Source organism: Mya arenaria, chromosome 17 (assembly GCF_026914265.1).
Source record: "Mya arenaria isolate MELC-2E11 chromosome 17, ASM2691426v1".
NCBI lineage: Eukaryota > Metazoa > Mollusca > Bivalvia > Myida > Myidae > Mya > Mya arenaria.
Window position 1 is genome coordinate 13,958,753 of NC_069138.1, and position 24,918 is coordinate 13,983,670.

The 24,918-nt window shown below is 36.4% G+C and overlaps 1 protein-coding gene across 2 annotated transcripts in view; it reads left to right on the forward strand.

Annotated features, from left to right (window-relative positions):
• The first annotated feature begins 435 nt into the window (after positions 1-435).
• The window catches only part of LOC128222745 (uncharacterized), a 61,022-nt gene continuing 36,539 nt past the window's right edge, over positions 436-24,918 (forward strand). The window contains exons 1-3 of one of the 2 annotated variants that reach the window (XM_052931854.1): positions 436-523; positions 6,771-6,872; positions 11,467-14,272. In XM_052931854.1, the coding sequence (XP_052787814.1) occupies positions 11,572-14,272 (2,701 nt within the window). In that variant the 5' untranslated portion in view covers positions 436-523; positions 6,771-6,872; positions 11,467-11,571. Of the gene's footprint in view, positions 524-2,778; positions 2,872-6,770; positions 6,873-11,466; positions 14,273-24,918 lie in introns of those variants that run through there. The other variant, XM_052931855.1, reaches the window with a different exon arrangement.

The following is a 24,918-nucleotide window of genomic DNA, read 5'->3' on the forward strand; positions in this document are numbered from 1 at the left end:
ACAAACAGGTGTTGCTCCCAGTTATTACTGAACTGGTTATTGAATATTATTAGTTAATAAAAGTGAAAGGACATTTCTTTAGAAATTCCTCGCTTGTGTATGTGGTTCTAGATGATTTGTGATCTGCAGTAGACAGCAAATTAAATCAATAACATTCTTTTTCTTTAAAAAAAAAGCATTTAATAACTATAATGAAACTATACTAACTCAAAATAATTTAGATAAAAAGTCTGAACATAATTTAAGATTGGCGAAAATATTATTTATATAATTTTATGTAGTCTGAAATTATTATTTTTTATAAGTGAAAGATCATGAAGGGAGACAAGCGGTAAAGTAGAGTTGTCTTTATTGTGTTTCCAGAATCCCGATAGATGGTGCGGAGCTGACGTCACATGCGCGCGCTGTTCAACGTTGTTTACAGCGGAAGTGAGTGTCCTATTATTAACCAAATTGGTTTGAAATATTGATTTTCAACGCGTATTAAAGTGGTGTGCATATTAAAAACACATGAAACAAACAGGTAAGAATGGTTTCACATCAATAAAGAACTAGAATTGAGCATTTTGAATTGATTGTAAGACAAAGAAATGTCACATGTACAGCCGTTCCGCCCTAATTAATTTCAGCTGTCAAAATTAAGAAACCACCTTTTGGATATTGTTTTGATTTTAAATCAATGCTGAAATAAACACTGATAACGTACATACATTTTATTTTGTATTCTTGTATATTATAACACATAGTTTAAAAAAGGCAAAGAGTATTCGAAAAACTTCATACAGATTTATTGTCGCGAAAATATATGACAATCCTCAGGCTAAGCGTAAAAGTTTACAATTTTCAGGAAAAAGTGACAATCATTTGTCATGTTACTATTTCGCTGCACCGGCAGAAGGGAATGGGATTGCCAAACAGATCATCATAATCAAATTTATTGCTTTGTTGAATGAGCAGAAAGCTTAGTCAATCACCGTCTCTGTGGCCTAGTGGTTAAGCTTCCACCTATGGAGCGGGAGGTTGTGGGTTCGAACCCTGGCCGCTTCATACCAAAACACGTCAAAGGAACAAGAAGGTCCCTTGCCTGGCTCTCGGCATTAAAAGGGTAGTGCTTGGAAAAGTGGTGTACTTAGTACTGGTTTAACCCAGGAAAGTTGTACCCTGTGTCACGGTGTTTTACACCGAGCACGTAAAAGAACCAAGGGTCTCTTAGAAAGAGCTAGGGTACCACTGCCGCACTTCCTTGTACCCCACCACTGTCTCTTCCGCGTGCTGTCCCATCAGCCAAAAAAAAAAAAGACGTTAAAAGTTGGTATAAGTAGCTCTCTTGCCTGGTGCTCGGAATTTAAAGGGTAGTGCTTGGAACTCAGTACTGGTTTAACCCAGGAAAGTTGTACCCTGTGTATCGGTGCTTTACACCGAGCACGTAAAAGAACCTAGGGGTCTCTTCGAAAAAGAGCTAGGGTATCGCACCTGGACTTCCTTGTATCCCACCACTGTCTCTTCAGCGTGCTGTCGCTTCAGAAAAAAAGGACCCCGTTGGAAATAAGTGCTTGCACTTTCACAGGTTATCCTTGACTGCAAGGTCTAAAGAAATACATAATCTTCTCCAGGGTAGACTCTTGTTTTGGTAAACAACCTATTCCTGATGACATCTTTGTCCATGAAAGTTATGGATATCAGATAATATAAGCTGCCTATGTCATTATTGTGCCATTCTAAGATGATTGTTTGTTAAACGCCAAATTAAAAACCTATCTTTACCGGACAGGTAAAAAACAACGAATATCAAGAAAAAATCAATGCCTATCCTTTGAGATATATAGGCAGCAGATGCTCAGAAAAGATATCATGCACATCTACCGGTTTAGACTTGCAGGTTCATAAATAATTTAACTTTACCAAAATCTTTTAAAACTGTTATAATTTTTATTCTAAGAAACATACCGAGTAAATGCGGTGGTTTTGTTTTCGCTCCAATCAATTTTATCTTTGAAACAAGAACTTATTGCATTCAAACAATTGTGTGAAACAGATGAACAACTTATTCTAATTATAAAAATGCAGTGGCTGAATAATCAATTGACTAGTATTAAAAACTAAATGATAGTCGTTCTCGTGTTTAAACAAGAAACTTGAACAGGAGTTTAAGGCTAATGGAATAAATTGAAATTTCTAAACTGTAATATGGAGTTGTGATATTACCTCATGAAGAGATAGTATCATAGTGGATAGTCAAGAGTCAAGACAGCAACCACTTTTACGAGACTTGATTACATTTCATAGGGTCTGAAATGCTTGTGAAATGTGAACAAATTACAAAACATCAAAAGTAAAAATTACAGCTCTATTGTTAATAAAGATTAACACTAACAGATTGAAAGTGGAATTATTTTAGGCTTTGATTTTCAAAATTATGTTCAAACAAGTATCTACTATCTGCCAGTTCCTGTGTGTTCATGAAATTAGGTAAAATAACTCAATCTCAACTATGTTTAGAAAAAAGTTGCCACCATAAAATCAGAATTTTTAAGTTTTTGTCCCATTTAAGATTGAAAGTGGTTAAGTTTGAATGCAACTGTGCGGTTACAATGACACACTTATGAACCTTAGATGGCACGCGTTAAAGTGTGCCGGCCAGCTTTCTACATACATTAACCAATCATAATCCATGTGGTGACAGCTGGTGGCTGACAATTAGATAAGTCTGAAGTACTTTATTTCTGATATATCATTTCAAACTTCACCTGCTGTTATTTTTGAATTTAAAACTGTAATCAAGAATGAATTAAATTAACTGTAAATACTGCATTGTCATCAGTTTTAATAGTTTATGCTAATCATGCAGGTTGTTCTTGCTCAAATATGTAGGTAAAATATTATTAAATTTTACTTTTTTTTTTACAGTCCTATCTTATCGTATAAGAAATAATAATTTGCATATATTTTTAATTAAGAGTTTATACAATTATTTTAACATGTTTGTGATATTTGAATGTTATGTGATAATGAAAGACAAATTCACGTAAGTTTATTTAGTTCTCTATTTATTAATGACAAATATGAACATTATCATGTTATTCGTGATGTAACAAATATGTTATAAGAATACTTAATAATGAACTTTGTTATTCTGTCCTGATTATTATTATAGTTGATTGAACCTTAATTGTTTACTAGTAATATTTAGGTAGTCATTGACTGGTTATGGTGATCAAAAGTGGTCAGTTAGTCTGGGGATCCTGTGGTCACTCTGTCTGGTCATACAGGATAATTTGTAAGCTTTATATTGGTGGAATTGAAAAACATAGTAATCTAATTCTAATTATCTTGTAATAAAAAGCCCTTGAAATGGGAAATAATTAAAGATTATGGTATAACAATGTTGTCATAGCCTCTCAAGGGGTTATTTAGATTTTTACAGCTACTAGTGGTTTTCAGGTCCTCAAATTTTCCCGAAAGAAATTAAAGGAACTGATGATTGTTATCAGTCCAAGAGTGCTTCTTTGTCATATTAAAAGCATTATTCAGATGATCAATGCACTTCAAGTAATCACCATGCCCTATTCATGATTCCTAATTAGTAAAAATAAGCATATGCATCTTCTTTTAAAATTTAACTGTTGTTTTTTTTCGCTGTTTTGGGAAATGATGCAGGTTAATGATTGGGAAAATGCATCATTTTGACTAAAATGAGAAATGAACATGAATGCTCATGGTAGACAGAAAAAGAGAAAAAAAAGTTATATAAATTGTGTTTGTTTAGAACAATTCTTCCATTGGTTAGGTAGGGAGGTCCATTTTTTATATCAAAAATAAATATACAAAATATAAAGAACATAACCTGCATAATTTATTTTCACGTACACGTGTACACATGGGATAAAAACATGTTTAATCATTGGAAATGTGTTGTAACCTAGGCCCTGAATGTTCAAAAATATCACTTAAGTTTTAAAATAAAAACCTTTTTTATCCATAAAAACAATTGACAAATTGTCAGACATCTTCAGGAAAGGAATTTCTACCTGTCGTCATTGGTGGTCTTTGGAATCTAGATGTATGTAATTTAATGACGGTACAGTGTATTTCTTAAAAGAAAATGAAAGTACATTGTATTTCTTTAAAGATAATTTGGGGTATTGTGTTATATCTGATAGCAGGGAAAGTGTTCAATGAACATTGTTGTTTTGCAACAGTAAATGGTTTTACATGGCCCTCGGAATGTGCGTTGCATGACTTTCGTTTATTGGACATCAAGATAAATTGTTTGACACGGAAATTGTTGATTTTCTGATGACTGATAAAGTCTAAGTGAAAATTTGAAAACATTTAATGATCATATCAATTGATGAAAATAGGTGGTTTGAGATTCACGGCTGATAAATGAATGGGTCACTTCTTTTGCCCTCTATTGAATTATAATTGTACATTACCTGATTTGACCTAAGAACTCTAATAACCATTGTGTGATTAAAATTCACCTGAATAATTGCAAACATTTGATAAAACTTTAATAAAAATCTCAGCTTCATCTTTATGAAATTGCTGCATGGTTTTCTAAAACATTAAAGCATTATGCCAAAATAAAATAACTTATTCCAGACTGGGATTGACTCTGGATCATTATAGGTGTAATTAGCTTATAGCGTTTTAGCCAGGTTTTAAAAAGGACAGGGTGCTGAGGGACAAAAGAGCAACTTGTATTGGGCATTTAATAATTATATAGCATATTATGAATTTCATAGAAAATTTAGCAATTTAAAATAATATTAGGTTTCAACTACCAAATAAGTAAAGTTTGTTTCAATTTATAATCATATTTCAAGCTTTAATAAAACACGCGAGCTATTTGATTATCTTAAGCATTTAATTCTTTGAAGGCAGGAGGGTGCACAATCTGGTCTTAATGAGGGCAGAAGGGACACTGCTTCCAAAAAAGGACACGGTGTAGCACCCTCCAATGACCCTCTGGCTGAAACCCTAGCTTACAACTGTCCAATTATATATGCATTTGAGTCCTTTGTATCCAGGTTCTGCGCTTAACTTGATTTGTTAATAACTGCCCAACCTGAACCCCAAGGAACCTGTGTTAAATCTCAAGGCCGTTAGATCAGGGTTTCCATTAATCATGGAAAATAGAATTTCCTGACTTTTCCTTGACAAGTCACAAATTTCGCTAATAGGTGTTGATATATGTAGGATCTAAATTGGTCATCTTTGAGTATAAATTATAATGATCATGGACCTTATGCTTTTAAGAGTAAAAATGATGTTTCAGGATTTTTTGATACTGTCGCCAATAATCAAGGAAGATGTTTCTTCCCCATTTTCTTCTAGAACAATTAAGCGTTCCTGATTCAATGCTTCCGAAATATCACCAGTACCGACAAAGTATGTTAGTACCGTACCAGTTATCTTATGAAACTTTTATATTCAAATACATCAGCACTGGATTATTAGTTCCGGATTTGCTATTTAATCAATCCAGTACTCTTTTAACGACATCCTTCTCACTTGACGTTAAAAACATATCGCACAATTGGAAGGTTTACAAAAGATCCCAAACAAGCTAACATTGCCGAGTAGTTTTTTTACCTTCACAGCCTTGAAAGTAACTCCCCAGACAAACAGTTCAAAACATGTAGGTTTCGCTGAAAATATCATTGAAAATCATAATGAGTCTGTTGATGTTGATGAAAAGGCCAGACTAGGCACTGCAAGATAAAGCCCCCACCCCCACTTGGAAGAAATTGAGCTTTTTACCCCTTATAAAGGGCTATGGCTGTTTCCCCTAAATGCCAAAAGCCTAGTGTGTACACCATTTTCATTTTAATCAGAAGAAAAAACAATTTCAGTGTCAATTGCCTATGTAATACTGGTTTCTCAAAAAAAAATTACCAGGAGAATATATAACTTATTGAATGAGTTTTTGATTTTGCATTCATCATTAGTGAATATTATGAAGGTAACTTTATTTAATTGCTAAAATGACATATTAATTTGTATTTCCTGTGTTAATGCATTCAATACTATCTGTTTATAAAATCAGAGACAAGTATTTTACTTTTTTTCTTCAATTTCGGCATAAGACGTTTTGTTAAGGATTTAAGTTTGAATGGGGACAAAACATTTGAACGCCCTTGACCATGGCGGGGCTTTATTGTCGGACATTCAAGACCATTGTAGTTGTATTGACTTCTTTATGGTGATGATGACTGACTTTATGCCATTTAAATGAAGTTTTAGCGTGTGAAATTGCTTTTATGAAAAATCATGTGTATTATAAGCTTGGCAAACAAGAATGAATCTTGCATGGTTTGGTTAAATTTCTGATGGAATTTATGAGATCTTTGGATAATAAGAAACAATGTATGTTATAGTTTGCTGCACTGTTAACTTTCAGTTGTTTTGAATCAATGGGTGAGTTCTTGTTTGATGAAAACATTGTTAATTGATAGTGTTGACCTGCATGTTACAATTGATGTGTAGTTATGTACTAATTAATTAGACTGCCTGGATGTGGTATGAATCACTCTTTGGCAGAAATTAGTAATGGTGACCTTGAAAACAGGCCAAGTCAGAATGTGCCTCTGATGTGGGTAAACCGAGGAACCTCTAATGTGAGAGATGGTCACCAATTTCACCAGACCACACTCCCTCTGTTATGTTTTATGTCTGTGAAATGCTAACATTTGTGTACATAATGTGGTCTATATGCCATAATGATAAACCAGAAAACTAACTATAACAAATACTTTTTTCTCCAGGTTGAACACTACATCAAACAGCATTTCCTGGGGTACATACCGTATGCAGCACCATTACTGACATCAAAACAGAACTGTCAACCAGATGAGTAATAAATCTGCGTAAGTTTCTGGCTCCTTGTAGTATTATTACATATGGATGTTTACAGGTAAAAACCATCATTCAGTGACAGTGGTCAAAGCTGACCTTTGTCATACTAACAGTGCCCAAGCTGACCCATGTCAGGGCTTACATTGCCCAAGCTGACCTTTATCAGGGTTTCAGTGCCTAAGCTAACCTATACCAAGGCTAACAGTGCCTTAGCAGACTTATGCCAGGGCTTACAGTGCCTGAGCTGACCTATGCAAGATATTACAGTGGCTAAGCTGACCTTTACCAGGGCTAACAGTGCCTGAGCAGACTTATGCCAGGGCTAACAGTGCCTAAGCTGACCATACCAGGGCTTACAGTGCCTAAGCTGACCTATACCAGAGCTAACAGTGCCTAAGCTGACCTATACCAGGGCTAACAGTGCCTAAGCTGACCATGCCAGGGCTAACAGTGCCTTAGCTGAACATGCAAGGGCTTACAGTGCCTAAGCTAACCTATGCCAGGGCTTACAGTGCCTAAGCTGACCTATGCCAGGGCTTATAGTGCCTGAACTGACCTATGCCAGGGCTAACAGTGCCTTAGCTGACCATGCCAGGGCTTACAGTGCCTTAGCTGAACATGCAAGGGCTTAAAATGTGTAAGCTGACCTTTGTCAGGGCTTACAGTGCCTAAGCTGACCTATGCCAGGGCTTACAGTGCCTAAGCTGACCTATGCCAGGGCTAACAGTGCCTGAGCTGACCTTTACCAGGGCTTACAGTGCCTGAGCTGACCTATGCCAGGGCTAACAGTGCCTGAGCTGACCTATACCAGGGCTTACAGTGCCTAAGCTGACCTATGCCAGGGCTTACAGTGCCTAAGCTGACCTATGCCAGGGCTAACAGTGCCTAAGTTGACCTATGCCAGGGCTTACAGTGCCTGAGCTGACCTATGCCAGGGCTAACAGTGCCTGAGCTGACCTATACCAGGGCTTACAGTGCCTAAGCTGACCATGCCAGGGCTTATAGTGCCTAAGCTGACTATGCCAGGGCTAACAGTGCCTAAACTGACCTATACAAGTGCGTACAGTGCCTAAGCTGACCTATGCCAAAGCTAACAGTGCCTAAGTTGACCTATGCCAGGGCTAACAGTGCCTAAGCTGACCATGCCAGGGCTTACAGTGCCTAAGCTGACCTATGCCAGGGCTAACAGTGCCTGAGCTGACCTATACCAGGGCTTACAGTGTCTAAGCTGACCATGCCAGGGCTTATAGTGCCTAAGCTGACTATGCCAGGGCTAACAGTGCATAAGCTGACCTATACAAGTGCGTACAGTGCCCAAGCTGACCTATGCCAAAGCTAACAGTGCCTAAGTTGACCTATGCCAGGGCTAACAGTGCCTAAGCTGACCATGCCAGGGCTTACAGTGCCTGAGCTGACCTATGCCAGGGCTTACAGTGCCTAAGCTGACCTATGCCAGGGCTAACAGTGCCTAAGCTGACTATTGCCAGGGCTTACATTGTCTGAGCTGACCTATGCCAGGGCTTACAGTGCCTAAGCTGACCTATGCCAGGGCTAACAGTGCCTTAGCTGACCATGCAAGGGCTTACAGTGCCTAAGCTGACCATGCCAGGGCTAACAGTGCCTTAGCTGACTATTGCCAGGGCTTACAGTGCCTTAGCTGACCTATGCCAGGGCTAACAGTGCCTAAGCTGACCATGGCAGGGCTAACAGTGCCTTTGCTGACTATGCCAGGGCTTACAGTGCCTGAGCTGACCATGGCAGGGCTTACAGTGCCTGAGCTGACCTATGCCAGGGCTTACAGTGCCTGAGCTTACCACGCCAGGGCTTACAGTGCCTTAGCTGACCTATGCCAGAGCTTACAGTGCCTAAGCTTACTATGCCAGGGCTTACAGTGCCTGAGCAGACTTATGCGAGGGCTTACAGTGCCTGAGCTGACCTATGCCAGGGCTTACAGTGCCTGAGCTGACCTATGCCAGGGCTAACAGTGCCTGAGCTTACTATGCCAGGGTTTACAGTGCCTGAGCTAACCTATGGCAGGGCTTATAGTGCATAAGCTGACCATGCCAGGGCTTAAAGTGTCTAAGCTGACCTTTGTCAGGGCTTACAGTGCCTAAGCTGACCTGTGTCAGGCCTAACAGTGTCTAAGCTGCCCTGTGTCAGGCCTTACAGTACCTAAGCTGACCTATACCAAGACTAACAGTGCCTTAGCTGACCTATACCAGGACTAACAGTGGCTAAGCTTACCTATGCAAGATATTACAGTGGCTAAGCTGACCTTTACCAGGGCTAACAGTGCCTTAGCTGACCTGTGTCAGGCCTTACAGTGCCTAAGCTGACCTATACCAAGACTAACAGTGCCTTAGCTGACCTAAACCAAGACTAACAGTGCCTAAGCTGACCTATGCCAGGAATTACAGTGCCTAAGCTGACCTATGCCAGGGCTAACAGTGCCTAAGCTTACCATGCCAGGAATTAGTTTTATTACATGATTTGGCCTGATTGTCAATGAAGTCAGTCTGTACCTGTAACGAGTGTAGGATGATATCCCCCCCCCCCCCCCCCCCCCCCGATGATTGCCCCCCCAGACATTAGCCCCTAGGACCATATCCCCCCCGGATGATAGCCCTCCCAGACAATAGCCCCCCAGACAATAGCCCCCCTGCATATATATAAATGACTTTACATATATACACTCTTTTAAATTTGCATATTCATAAATGATTTATTTAAGTATTATTTGACGTTCAATTAGGCAAACAACTTTTGATGTTTCCACCATGTGAATAGTATACTATTATGCAATTAATGTGTTAGGTCAATCAGTAATTATCAACTGGATTGCACTAAAACATCTTCAAAAGAAATAAAACATGTAATGTCATTATCGCATTAAGGATTATCACCCTATTAAATAATTAAAGGTCAATGCAAATGATAATTAAAGGTGAGAACTTACTGATCAAAGATTATTAAATAATAGCTTAGTCAACAAATAACAGAGAAAACAATTAACTTTTAAAATAATAAATGTTTCATTGTAAAATCACATGCTTTTTCCGTTTATTTTTCACTATTCATGATTTTTTTTCATTGATTTATGCCTTTTGGTTGTTTCATTTTATATTAAAAATCATTGTTTTGCGAATTTGCTTAAATAAACTGGTTATAATATGCATTTAATATTGGGGGGGATATCGTCTGTTTTTTCACTAAGACGGGGGGGGGGGCTATCTTCCGGGAGGGCTATGGTCCTAGGGGCTAATGTCTGGGGGGGCAATCATCCGGGGGGGATATTATCCGTACCTCTGTAAGACCCTATTGCATTTTAGTTTATGTTACCAACGATAAATGGTAAATAATAGGAAGGGATCTGCTAATTATTTATAATATTCTAATTCCATTTCTGCTGACCGTTTGATCCCCTATCCCATGACAGGCTTCACACATTACCTGCTACAATGTTACATTCCTAATCAGATTAAGGACCCTAAATCAATACCATTGTCAACCATTAATCCAAGGGAGCATAGCAGTGTTTTGTTTTGGCTGATAATTACTGATAATCCCCGATATCAATCCCCTAAAGTGTTACTTTAATCATTAGGGATCTGTCCTACAAGTGTTGCATTACTCTTAAAGGATCAGTTTGCTTCTGTTTTAGTTTGTGTACAATTCTATGATAGTTCTAAAATTTCATTCTAGTGATAGTTTATATGTCTTCAAAGGGATATTTAGTTAAAAGCAGATTGTCTTTGTGTAATAAGTAAGTGAATTTATCGCTGAGAGCAATGCAAATATGGTGTATTTGTTACTATATGATAATGAAGTTGGTAAGATAAATGCCGACTGCAATAGATAAATGAAAAATTGAATATAACTTTTGTTTAAAAAGATACTTATGTTTCTCCAAGAATAAAGGTGCCATAAAATACAAAGGACAAAGATATTTGAGGGTGTAACCCCACTCCCCCTTTACAGGGATGAAACCAGGGTTGGAAGTACGAGGGAGCGTAATTCTTTGACATGCGCCCCTCCCTCAGAACTGGAAATTATTTTGTTTAAAGTGTAGGCAGGGGGATTTGTTGGTACTCCCCCATGAAATTTTTAGTCGGAAATGGTACATTTTGGGCATATTTTATTACTTATGTTCCCCTATATTTAGATAAAAACTAGGAAACTTGGGCGATTTTGATCCTGCATCCGCAAGTGCTTTGCATATACCAAGTACACCCTCATTTTCTACCGAACTCCTACAAATACTATTTTTGAGATTCTGTAATGAAAAATGCCAAATTATGAGTTTCCGTGTACTGCATATCATCTCATCAATCCTGTGTACTCTTTAAAATCCCCTTGAATTCTAAGTAATGAAAAGAGAGGTTTAAAACCTCAATATTTGTAACTTCAAGGATGTAAGAGATTCTAGATTTACATTTCTAACATTATTTACATTTTTTAAAGAGATGATCAACGCAACAGTTGGTTTGACTCTGATTTTGCAGTTGTAAAATCTCAACATTGCAGCTTAACATTCATTGTAAAAATATGTTTGTATGTATTTACAGAACTGATTAATATAGCTTTATTATTATTGTTTCTTTTCAGGATCTAATGAGACGGGAGTCACTTTCAAGCTTTGGTTTTCTCTCAAATGAACCAGTCAAAATATTTGTCAATATCATGTAAAACGGAGCGTGAAATTTCAAATCAATGGAGAACATGGATAGATTTACCTGGCAGAGCAGTATCGTCGATGACATTGATGACAGTGGGGACAGTGATGAGACCTACGGAGGGGCCAGCCCCTTGAACTCCTCCCTTCAAACTGTTGTTGACCTGTCTGGGTATTGTATCAATGAACACATGGCCAGTAGTGGCCACCTGGAGAAATTCAAGGACCAATCCTGTAAGCTGTGTCCCCTTGCTTCACTGGAATCGCTAAATGATACCCTGCTTATGTCTAAACATGAAGTTGAACATGCAACAGGACCGGAAAATGCCAAAGTTGAGCATACTTCACATAATGAAAAATGTGAACATGAAGATGAACATTCAACAGGACAAGAAAATGCCAAAGTTGAGCATAATTCACATAATGAAAAATGTGAAAGGGCAGATGAACATTCAACAGGACCAGAAAATGCCAAAGTTGAGCATAATTCACATAATGAAAAATGTGAACATGAAGATGAACATGCAACAGGACAAGAAAATGCCAAAGTTGAGCATAATTCACATAATGGAAAATGTGAAAGTGCAGATGAAAATCTTCACGTTGAACATACTCTACATAAAGGCAAGTCTGATCTTGAAGCTAACCATACAACAGTGACAGCCAAATGTGACAATGAGGCATTACAAAACCAGTATGAACATGTGATTGAACATAAAACAGTTACTGATGGTGTAAATGTCTTACTTGCAATGGTTAAAAGTAAAGAAGAGGTGGTAATTACTGTGAAGCCTCCTACTGAACATTCTGAAAGGGAAGAGATGGAATATACTGAGAAGAAAGATGGCAATGAGTTGGAAAATGATAGCAAGAAGTGTGAAACTGAAGACCAAGTGGTTGAAATTGAATTCAGTTCTGATAGTTCTAGCACTAGCAGTGTTAAAGGAAAAGTTGATGCTGATGAGAACAGAACATTACCTAATAGACATAGTGAAGGATATTCTAGTGCAATAAAAGATCTTCAGTCTTTGAGTTTAATCAATTCTGGTGTAAATTGTCTTCAGAATGAAACTGGAGACCTTGTAACATCAGATGATGATGATGATGATGATGATGATAAAATTGATGGACATAAAACTAATGGTGGATCTAGTCAAAGAACTAATATACCATGTGTTTCTCAGACTATTAAGAATTTTCTGGCCGATTGTGATCATATTGATAACAATGGAATTTGTGATGATTTTGAAACAGAAACAAACACTGGGTCAGGGGAAGCAATGTACAATGAAGTTGGTGATGAAGTTAAACAAGCATCACTTGATTATGACATAGAAGTTACAAAGTATGAAAATGAGGATTCAGATAGTGATTTAGAAACAACTTTCACGGAAAATACAAGCAGGGACAGGTATATGGTTGATGGGAAAGAAAGATCAGAAAGTCCAACTATGAGGGTTATTGAAACTGATCAACAGATAGAAAATTATCCAAAATCTAACCATGGTCATTCTGAACCTCTGTGTTCGTCAACCCCAGTGACTGTTAGGACTGAAAAGAAATTAGATGCAGTGAAAACCAATGACTATCCAGTCTTGACAACATTTAAACCCTCCGTTACTGTTTCAAGTACTGGATCTACCGGAGGTAGTTCACAGCCTCTGTGTACTTCAACACCAGTGGTCAAGTCAGGATCAGGTCTAAGAGTAAGGGACATGAATGTTCAGTCTGATGTTAATGAACTTGATGATAGAAAAGGAAAGAAACTTGCGAGAAGAATAGATATGATTGGTGACCTGACAAGCATATTGGCACCACCTGATGACAGTGTAATGGTAAAGGAAAAAAATAAGGAAAATTTAAAGGAGAATAACAAGGGAAAAAGTAAATTCAGCAGAGGACATAAAGAAAGGGAGTCCCGGAAAGAGAAAGGAAAACTGAAAGGAACAAGAAAAGAGAAGTTTAAAGAATACCTTGGACCTGGATTGACATCAGCTCCTAATTGTGAGAACAAGACTGATGTTACCACTTGTACGCTGACAGAATATAAAGGGTTTGGACTAACAGGGCCTTTGCCAGAGAAAGATTCCGTTTCTGCACCAAAGGGTCTAACTGTTAGGGACACAAATATAATATCTGCTGATGCTGGTAAGAAGATCAGAAAGGATGAAAATGATGCTCCAGGTATTGCCAAAATATTTCCTGGAAAGGTTGATCATAGACCAGCAGGTCTTGAAGGATTCATGCTTGATCCTATTGACACTGATGCAATTAGGGCTAAGTTTGGAAACCACTTGTTACAGAGATATAACAAAACTGGTGGATTTGTACCAAGCACGTTTGTACCAAAGCCAGCAAAGAAGGATGCAAGAACCATGGACAATTCCGGCAAAAAGGTTGTTTTCAACAGATATTTTTCTGGTCCTGCATTGAAATGTCATTCAAATCCACAAGCAGTTCCAACACATGGTATTCTCCGTGGTACAAAATCTCATGGAGCTCTGATTGGTCAGCCAGCTGGTAACATACAGCCAGTTGCTTTTCATGATTTCTGTCCAGCTCTCCAACCGGATGAAGCCTACCCAGGCAGTGTGGTTTCCTGGGCTACAAGCAAGGCGAATAACTGTCCTGCCAAGGGGAGTACCTCTGTAGAAAAGGAAGAGAATTCAGGTGCCAGCACGTCAGACAGGACTGAAGGGAGCATGAAGGAGGTGGACCCGGCTGTGCTGCAGAATGAAGGTGAGAGTAAAACCTAACTTAAAGCATTTCTTTTTACTGGTATTTGAGTGCCTATGCCTTTTTGACTATTAAAGTAATATTAGATCCTAATAAGGGGAAAATAAGAGCATGCCAAATAAAAGAAAGAAGCAAAAAAACCACCTCTTTACCCGTTTTCCTTGTTAATTGTTTCTACCACTTAATCTGGATCATAATATCATTATAATACTAAATATTATTCAGACAGTTACAAACTGAGCCTTTTATTTTATTTCTTTATTTATGTCCTTTAAAAAATCAAATCATTTTTCTGCGCAAGGGGGAATTATCACAATATTATTTTTTTTGTGAGGAGAAATAGGCTTTGATTAAGAATACAGTCTGTAAATTACAGTAAAATTTCATGAGAAAAAAAATCATGATTTGATAAAGTAAGGATTCCTCTGTTATATTTCACAAGTCTCACAGGAATTAAATACTTTCTTTTTAAGTACAGCTGGCTGTTATGAATTATTTATGGTATACAAAAGTATCCATATTACATACTTATTACACTGTTTCTGCGGCTGGAAAAAAACTATAAAAGTTTCTTTTTTTCATCCTCAATTGCTTCGGAAATCATGAACTTCAAAAACAAAAACATCCCCAAAGGGGATTGCAAGTAATGAGGTCATGTATCAAGATTCGGAACGCTGGGAAACCAAACACCAACACAATCGAGGTTTTAAAAGGATGTAAACATAAAAACGTCAATTTTTTTTACACATTTTATTTTCGTTGATGCGGGGAAATAAGCCGGGTGAAGATACCAGTTGATTTTACCAGCCCATTTCTACACCCCTGCAATAATTATAAATCTGGTACCAGAGTTGTGTTAATACAGTTTCTGGTTTCCTCTTTGACAAGGCGTGTTTTGTCATTGTTTGCCAAATTGTGACATGGCTTGGTCTGTTGTATCGACTAAAAAACATGGAACAGCATACATACAGCATTTTATGAGTAAACAATTATATATAAAACCATAATTTTGTTGTTTTGAGTGTTTTGAGTATTTACTGTCGACATTTTACAAACATCATTTCAGGCAGATAAATATTTTGGGCAGGCAAATTACCAAAAACAGGCTGGTAAATTGCAAAAGTACATTTCGTAGACTGTCAACCCTTTGTGTGCCCTAACAATCCAAGTGATTTATATAATTCACGAGAGCTTTGGTAGTAATAAATATTAGTAATAGTAAGGGCACACAATCCAAGTTATTTATATTACACAAGAGGGCTTGGGCTGTAGAAATCAACCTTTTACATGGTTCAAGTAGTGTTCCTCTTAGTGTGTAACACTGATTTTCTTATTTTGACTATTTCATTTCAGAAAAACTTCAAGGGAAGATAATAATCTAAATTCAAAAGCAGCTTTCTAAATTATGGTTGTTTCCCTTTTATAAGGCTATGAACAAACCTGTATTTTACGATGAGATGGAGTTGTATCCCTTCAGGGCTTCCGATAAAGGAAGTCTGGAAATATATTACTCCCTGAAAATAGATTCAAACTTCCAAAATTGAGTGCTGGGAAGTACAAAAACTTCCATCGCTTCTGATTAAACTTCCCATGTGAAGGACTGGAAGTTTTAATAAATCAAATTCTGGTGTTAATGTTACATTAATAGCCACATTTTAAATTACTTTTGAATGGAAATAATAGTTTGAATTTTTTTTAAATTAGCATATTTTACATGCAATTATTTCATATATTGTCAGAACTATTGTATTAGAAAGTATTTGTTTTAGAAAGACTTGAACTTTCATGTTTCAGGAAAAAACTTCCAAAAATGATGGAAAGGAAGTTCAAACTTCCACTTTCAAATTATTTATGAGAGCCCTGATCCATTATAGTAGAAATGTTTAAGTATTAATTCAGCTTGCATCATATTTTTACTTGAATTATAATAATATCAAGTATTTAAGTATTTTAAAGTTTTTCTTTACTCATTGCCTTAACTGTTTGGTGAAATTAATCAGAAAATGAACAGTTGCCAGGTCATCTCATATTTGAGCCTGTCAAGCAGCTTCCATCAACCGCTGCCCCTCACCCCCAACCCTGAATCCACCATATCCTGACCCACATGTCGGATGGTGGAGGGTCGATGTATAATTAAAATAGTTTTACAATTACTGCATGAATGCTGGATAAAAATTATTGAGGTAGTCAGTTATTTGATTCTGTCTGTCATGGATTCTCCCTTTAGTTGAACATTTCTTTGACACATTGTTTTGTTTTAGCCAAAAGGTCTGACAAGTCTGCCTACTCCACATAATGTGTACATGCACTGTCTTTTTTTAAATGTTAGTCCTTACAAGGCTGCTTCAAACTGATACCTCTTCAAAACAGTTATGCACAAATATTTTCACTGAGGCTCGTCCTAAAGAGCCTAAAATTGATTACATAGATAATGCATGGACAACATTATTTTTTAAAGGAAGCTTTAACTGGGCCATACCACCTCAACAAATCAACAGAATCGTGACAATATCATACCTACTCACGACACCTCCCTAACTAATGCACCAATATTTTGATGGAGGCCCTGACAAGGATATTTCAACCTCACTACCTCTACAACTCACTAATGCACTCACTCTGTGTGTCCTGGGGATATGGAAGCTGGCCCTGTGAAATTGTACACCTGGGGCCAAGACTAGGGTCACCAGAAAGTGAAATCCTCAGTGGCCCCTACTGAGCCTTTTTGCTCTAGAGATGTGGCCCCTAGTGCTCAAAAGATGGTGCATTATATCTTCCCTGTCAGCAAATCACTCATTTTGTCAATTTTCTGCCAACCATATTGTTCTGTCCATTTGGCTTGATTAGAATGGGTTCAAACATTGACCTGTTGATTCAAAACATATTAAACCTCACTTTTTAGTAGTTTCATACAAGTTTGATTGAAATCTGCTCAAACTACTGTTGCTATTTGTCACATATCAGGTCCTGTGGATTCAGAGGTCAAGACTTTGGATCCAAGGAGAGCTCAAAAAGCAGAAATGCATTCAAACCTTTGTTAACAATTAATGATTAACTTCTAAATGAATATTTCATTGTCACAGGTGTAGGAAAATTGAATTCTAGCATCTTTGGATGTCATTAGGGATTGAATAAGGGGTCAATCAAACTGTGATCCCTATCATTGTTGTATTGACAAGACATGATCGGAAACAAATTTGATGCAAGTTGGTATGTCACAGTGTAAAATGGGGGTGCGCGACTGTACTACTTAATCATTTAGGGATCATACTTGTTATATAGTACTTGAGGTGTCATGTTCGACAAAGGGATGGGATGCAAGGGCCACTTTAGCTTTTTTCAAGGGTAATGAGACATCTCTTTCAGATATGGTTGATTTTTAAAATGTGCTATTTGCAACTTCCTTTAATGGTAGGTTTGCATGCACAAGGTTAGGTTGATTTTACCGTGCATTATTTGCAAGTAAATTGTAGCCTTCAAGATAGTGTTTTTACATGGTTGAAAAATTCAGAATAGACGGAATTCAATATCTTCCTGTATTTCACTCATGGATTATCAACCCTCCGCTTAAAAATAATTTGTAGTCAAAAAATGAAATAAAGCTTGACACTTTATCAGGTTTCATTGTAAACTTTGACTGGCAGGTTCATGGGACTGCAAATTTCTTAATTTTTTATTGCTACTGAATTTTGGTCAGAAGTTCTTATCACCACTTGTGCAAATCTGCGTTCATGGTACTTAATATCTGTAGAAATGGCCAATAATCCATCCAAGGTACTTGGTTTCTACATAAACAGGTTAAGATTTATTCCAGATCCTTTAAATGCTGTAAAACTGTCTCTGTATAATTGAAATCTAATTTACATGGCATATAAATGAAACCAGGTTGCTGATCATTCAGTTTATTCCCTGGTTCACTCAGGGTGGGTGGGGTAATTTGACCCCATGTCTTGGTATAAGATTCAAATTGAAGATGAAGGTTACATAATTTCAAGCTTGTCTGTTTATCAAAATTAATCATCCAAAAAACTGTTAAATTTGGACATAGTTTAAATACTGTTCAAGATATTAAAATGAAACTTGGTACACATGTTACTTGAGTATAGCAAGGTAAATCACAGACTAGCTTGATTTATTGTTCAGTTATGCCCATTTTTGGGCAGTGGTCTTGTAGGAGTAACTGAGTTCCCCCTGACCTTAGCAGTAAGAAACCCACAGACTGTATTGGGTTGAGTTTAGAAAGAAGAATTTTGTATTATTTAGCTTGTCTGGAATTCTAAGAAAAAAATCAGGTATTTCCATAACTCTGGTGTTGTCACCCAAAAACATCAACCTTAGCCATAACTTATATTTTGTATATACCGGTAAGCTATGTTAACCATGACAAGAGGTTCATATGTAGCAAGACTCATTACTTCTGAAGCACATTTGTTGAGTTATTCCCCATGAAACCGAGAAAGTTGGACCCTTGTTTTACAACATAATAAAACTTCAGTTTCCATACCATACTGAGACAGTTAAGCTAAACACATAATCTATTTTTGTACGCTTTACTGATTGGTGATATGATCCCACTGAAGTCATTATTGTGCATAACAATGGAAATTATTACTTTATAATTTAGAACCTTTGGTTTCAAATTTGATTCATGTCATTGTTGTATTGTTCCCGACTTTCCCCTTTGCATTAGGGCTCCAGTTATATTTCCATATCAACCCCCCAGCTGTCAGATTGTGGCTGAAATGTCAAAAATGAAATTAAAATCCTGCTCATAATTAATTACCATTAATTAGGGGTCTCTGAAATTACAGACCTCATAAATATTCTACCATTTTTGTCATGAATATCTTAATTTAAAATTCCAGAAATTCTGGAAGAGACTAATTAGGAAGACTGTTTCATTTGTCTGCACAGTTTAATCATTTAAACCCTGGATAAAAATGGCTGCAATGAGTTATTGTATTTGATAATTACATTTTGGAGGAGGTTAAAGTTTTTAAAAAAGATTCCTCTTTGATAACCATGTTTTAGGGTGAAGAAACTATGAAAATATTTATGATTTATGCATATTTGTTTATTGACATTTCATTATGAGAGGTAAGTATTTATTATATGCTTTCCGTTGATGATTTGGCATTGATATATATATATTGCAATCCTACCCCATAACAAACAATGAACATCTTGTAGAAGTATTACTCTTATTTTAGGTTCTCATTATGATGGTATTAGTGCCTGACTTTTTTTACCCTGGGAAACACTTTTTGGGGGTTATGTGGCCTTGAACATCATTTTTACACAGGGTCACACAGTTACATGCCCTCAAATATGAACTATATATATTGGACTTTGTGGCACAGTTAAAGAATATTTACTCGATATTTAAAAACAGAATTCCCATGGTAGTGCCTTGTTGTTGTTGTTTTTTGTCCCACTGTTCTTCGAGTTATGTTTTATATTGACCTTGTGGCAAATATGAGTTACTTTCCAATAAATAGTCATTAAACATCTTTTATTTTACCTTAATATTTGCTGGAGTCATTTGAAAGCATCCTTTGTCATGGCAAGTGCCGGGGGTAGTTTTCACTTCTGTGATAGTTATAGTTCTATACAAAAATTGGTACCCAACAAAAATTAATGATGGTACATGATCTATGCCATAATTAAACGTGATACAATTGGTGTTGGACAGTCATTATAGAAAACATGCCCTATCTGTCCCTTCATTGCAGTTATGAGCTCTAGGGATCTGTATTATCATGCTAATTAAGATATTTTAAGCCTTATTTATTGCAAATTTCCACTGAAATGATTTTAATGTAAATCATTCGCCCGTTCATTGATAACTTTGAACATGGCAGCCATTATTGTTGGCTATTGGTGTTCCTGAAAAATTATCACTTTGTGTAAATCACTGTCAGGATTGCTTGCACGGGGTAACAGGGTTATCAGTTCTGGGCAGAGTGGGGTACAAGAAGCCGTGGGGTGAAAGCTGTGAAGGGTGTTTCCTGAAATTGTGGGAATGTGAATACAATTTAAGAAATCAATCTGTTCCTTCAGATTCAGATCTCTGAGGGCACCAAATTATTTTTTGAACACAGTTTACATAGATTTCCTTGTTAATTGCACAAGCTTCAGAATCATTGTGCACACTTAATGAAGCCTGAATGACATTTCTTTATTGCTAAACTAACTATTGATGTATTTATCCATTAACAAACTAAATAAATCTGGACAAACAAGTCTTAGCCAAATATGGAAAGTCAGTGAATGGAAAAAAAATGCATCTTATCCATGAAGTTTCCCTTATTCCAAGTTTCTAGTTACAACATCGCAGTTTGTCTTGAAGGCAACCTAAGGCTGTACTAGAGAGTAATCCACATTCTCATTTGGGGCTGCTATTGTGCTTTTACTCACAGGTTGATTCTGAAGACTGCTTAAGTTTTTGGATGTATTTGTGGTTGATTCTGAAGTTAATGCACTACCATGGATAACAGCAATTAATGTAAAGAGATAACTGGAGATGGTATGATAAGTCTTCCTAGACCAGTGGTCAAAATTAACACAATCCTGCAAGCCCGGTAATGGTCAAAGTTTTTTAGTCTTGCTCAATGTCTGTATTTTATAGCAGGGCTTATTGATTAGTTTTGAAGCCAAGCATTAACATAGGATTGTTCATTGAAAAGTCTCATTTCAATCACTGAGTACCCAGGAATATAACTTGGATGTCTTTGGTGAGAGACACATACAGATTCAGCTGCTAGACTAGTTAACCCTCAAAAACTGCCTTTGTCTTCTACCATTATGTAGCTTCACATAAGCTGCCATTTTGAGGACTTTTATCATCTTTAATCCATATTGTAGCTGAAGAGTTATCAAAGGGTGCTGCATCCTGTCCTTTTTTCGAAGCACCCTTCCGCCCTCAGAGAAACAAGCTTGGGCACCCTTCTCGCTTCATAAAATTAAATACTAAAGTCTATCAATCGTTTTTGTTTTGTTTTTTGTCTTTGTTTATTAAAATAATCATATAATTGCAAATACATACACACTTTACATATTTGGCAGCCTTATATTACTTTAATTTAAAACAATCCCTAACTTTTTTTGTCAAATTTATAATGTTTAAGTTTTATACAGCCTTATCACCCTGAGCACACTGTTCTTCTTCTGCAGCACCCTGTCCTTTTTAAAACCTGGCTAAAACCCTAATATTAATTTCAGCTTTTACGAAATTTGAGACAACACTTCGCTGTTATTGTGTATAAGGACAATGCTGTTATTTCTTTTCAGATATTAGATGGTATTTGCACACTGTAGAGTTTTTCCCATATGGATAATGTAGTCCTGTGTTTGTATCAAATAGGCTAAATTATATGTTCAAACATATCTCTGATTTAGTGTTACTGACCACAAAGGACCCTTACTGACCACATGTATCTGTCCTAACCACCTTGCACATCATGGGAAGCAAGTCAATATTTGGACTGCTCAGTTGAGTGTTTGCCTAGCAATGGACTTCTGCCTATGCCAGAACATTTGGCTTTGATGTTCCTCTTTCTGGGATTACTAAGATGAAGAACTATTTGTTTGCATTTCATTTCTTAAATTTGGCAGCGGTCAAGGCTCACAAGCATCAACATACACTTAATTCCTTTTCTGTTTTGGTAAAAAAGATGCCTGTTTTTCATGAGATTAAGTCTGTAAATATTTCATTGATGGACCTTGCTTCCTTCATTTTCTGTTTGTTGTGTTCTTTTCACCTATCCATCATGTTGTTTTTTTGTGAATATATGCTATGTCCTAAAATGTTTTGGCCAGGGTATTCAGGCTCTACTACCATTATAATGATAACCTAGAAGATGAGTCTATTCTATTACTTATTTTTATTCATAAAGTTGTTATCTGATATTGATTGTGATCTAATTTCCTGTGTCATATAACACATTCAAACTTTGTAACCATAGCATAACCATTCTGCTGGGAAATTTTGCTAAGAGTCTCTTGCAATATTACAAGAACAATGCCATACAGTACAAGTGGTCATTTGGAATGGTCAGTCTGAAGTGGTCCGCCTGCCTACAGGGTTCTTGTGACAAGTGCACATGGCCAGAGAGGGGGCTAATTACAGGAGATTTATGGCTGGTCCTGAAGTAGAATCTACTACCAGGGAAATGTGGAATTTACACATTAATTAGCCCATTAATCAAGTTTACAAGACACCATTCTTGTTCTGCAGAGGCAACTTCCCTTTCTGGAGATTTCTGCACAGGAAGTGGCTGATGCTTGTTTGATTAAAATCTGTCACACTTCCTGCCAGAATTCCATCCACTTGGGTAAACCGGTTTCTGATGGCTACTTTCTATAATGTAAATCTTCATTAGAGTGAAGGGTTGTAAATTAATGTTGCAATTGAACAATCTGTTCCAAGTATGTTGTAAAGTCTGTAAATTAGACTACTAGTTTAATTGAAGAGATATTGAATTACCATGACAATCTCAACTAATTGGAAGGCTATTGTAATTGAATGTCCCCCCCCCCCCCCCAAAAAAAAAAAAAAAAAATAAATAAATAAAAAATAAAAAAATAAATAAATAAATTTAATATTACAAAAAAATATGAAAATAATAAATATTTAAATCAAAAGTGAACAATAAAATGAAACGGATGATTTAGAAAATGATAATAAATGTTTGCATTGCCATTTTGTGATATCAAATAGGTGCAGTCTAAAAGTGCCCAAATTGCCTTTGTACTGTTGTCATTTTTGGAAGAAATAAAACAACTAAATCAAATAAAAGAAAAAAACAACCTTCAGGGCTCTTATTATGTTTTTTATATTAAAGACACATAAAACAACCAATTTTAACATAACAAATACATATAACTCACACCATACTGATCACTAAATACTTAAATAATGCCATACTCATAATTTAACCAAAGCATAGGCCCTTTTATGCTAGTCAATTTTTTTCAAGGTATTGTCCTTGAAATTCTACTGTTTACATTTTCTGTGTCAATTTACCCACTTGTTGAAAATGTTTGTGTACCTAACCCTTTTTCATAGTTGCGTACTGCCAACCTGACATAAAATTCTGTTTGCTCTTCAGATTCAAATCTGCAACATTGTAAGCCGGCCATTAATTTTGCAAATACACAAAACCCATAGGTGCAAGATTGGTGAATATTGCAGTCTTTCATATCCCAAGAAGTCTATTGTTAGAAATACGTCTTCAGCCCGATTTTGTCTGTGTCATTCCTGCTTTCACACAGTATTTAAAGACTGTCTGATGCCAGTGTTTTCTTCCATTGCTTCAAACAATGCGCATGGATTCATATAATTTTTAAGCTATGTTTGTATTGTGAGTGTGTTTAGAAATGACATTGATCTGACTAGACATAAATTAACTTGACAAAATGGTGCCAAATTATTGCATATCTTGTGTTTATTAGAGTGAGGATGATTTGGCTATCTTAAATAATTCAAATTGGTATGTAACGTAGGTAATATACCATAATAAAAAAGCTTTTTCTATTGAATCATGGATGCTATGTTTTTGATTTTAGTAGCAAATTAGATTTTAGTAGCAAATTGTGAAAAAGACAATAGGATGGTGACAAGTATTGTTATAGTCGGACATCGACATTGTGCAATATATAATCAGTCCGGGTTTTTTTTTTACTGCACGTCTTATAACGTAGATACAGTGGAAACTCACTAAACCGGATCTCCACAAAACCAGAATCCTCGGGATACCTGGTTTTCCCTTTCTTTTCTATTTTCAATGTAAAAAAATCCCTACAAAACCGGAACCCCGGATACCGGACAAAAAATCGAGAAAATTTGTTAGTTGTCAACGTGATTTTACCTCACAAAATCGGACGTTTATTTGTTCAAACATGTCAAAATAATTTTGTGTATTAGGAATTCGCGAATTGCGTGTCACTTTGTTTTGACAGCCGATGCGTCGTTAAATATTTCACCTGTGATGTTGTGTTAACTCGATAATCGATAATGATGATTGCGCTGTGGATTGACTGTCGCGCGATAATCAAACGATTATCAAACTTGGAAAGAAAGTGAAAAGAAAATTGATTGAAACATTAATTTGTTTGTTGCAGAAAATAAAGAACAAGAAACGGTTATTTAGTGATCATTTTGGAGGGTTGTTTTATCTAAAGACTTCTATGTTTTAATCAAATTAGAGCGGTGCGTTAATTAAACTATCAAACATACTAAACAAGCATTAAATTACGCGAGTTGTTTTATTTCAAGACTTGGAAAAAAGATGATTATAAAAATGCAGAAATGTTTAATTATGCTTATCACTTTTGCAAGTGCTTTAATCATGTCTCAACCTCCTTCTAAACGTCGGAGAATTGAACTGTCTTTAGAGGACAAAAGCCTTTCAAGGTTAACTCAGTTAAAATTTTGAGTAAACTTACTCCGTACATCAAATCCTCGCTAAACCGGAATCCTCACTAAACTGGAAATTTTGCCCAGTCCGAACCTTGTCCGGTTTAGTGAGTTTCCACTGTATATTCTAAATTGGTTAAAATTATCACAAGATTTGTTGGATTTAATTCTAATTTTCTCTGACCATTCTAAAAGAATTTTAACAATAAAAGTTTTATATCATATATTTAAA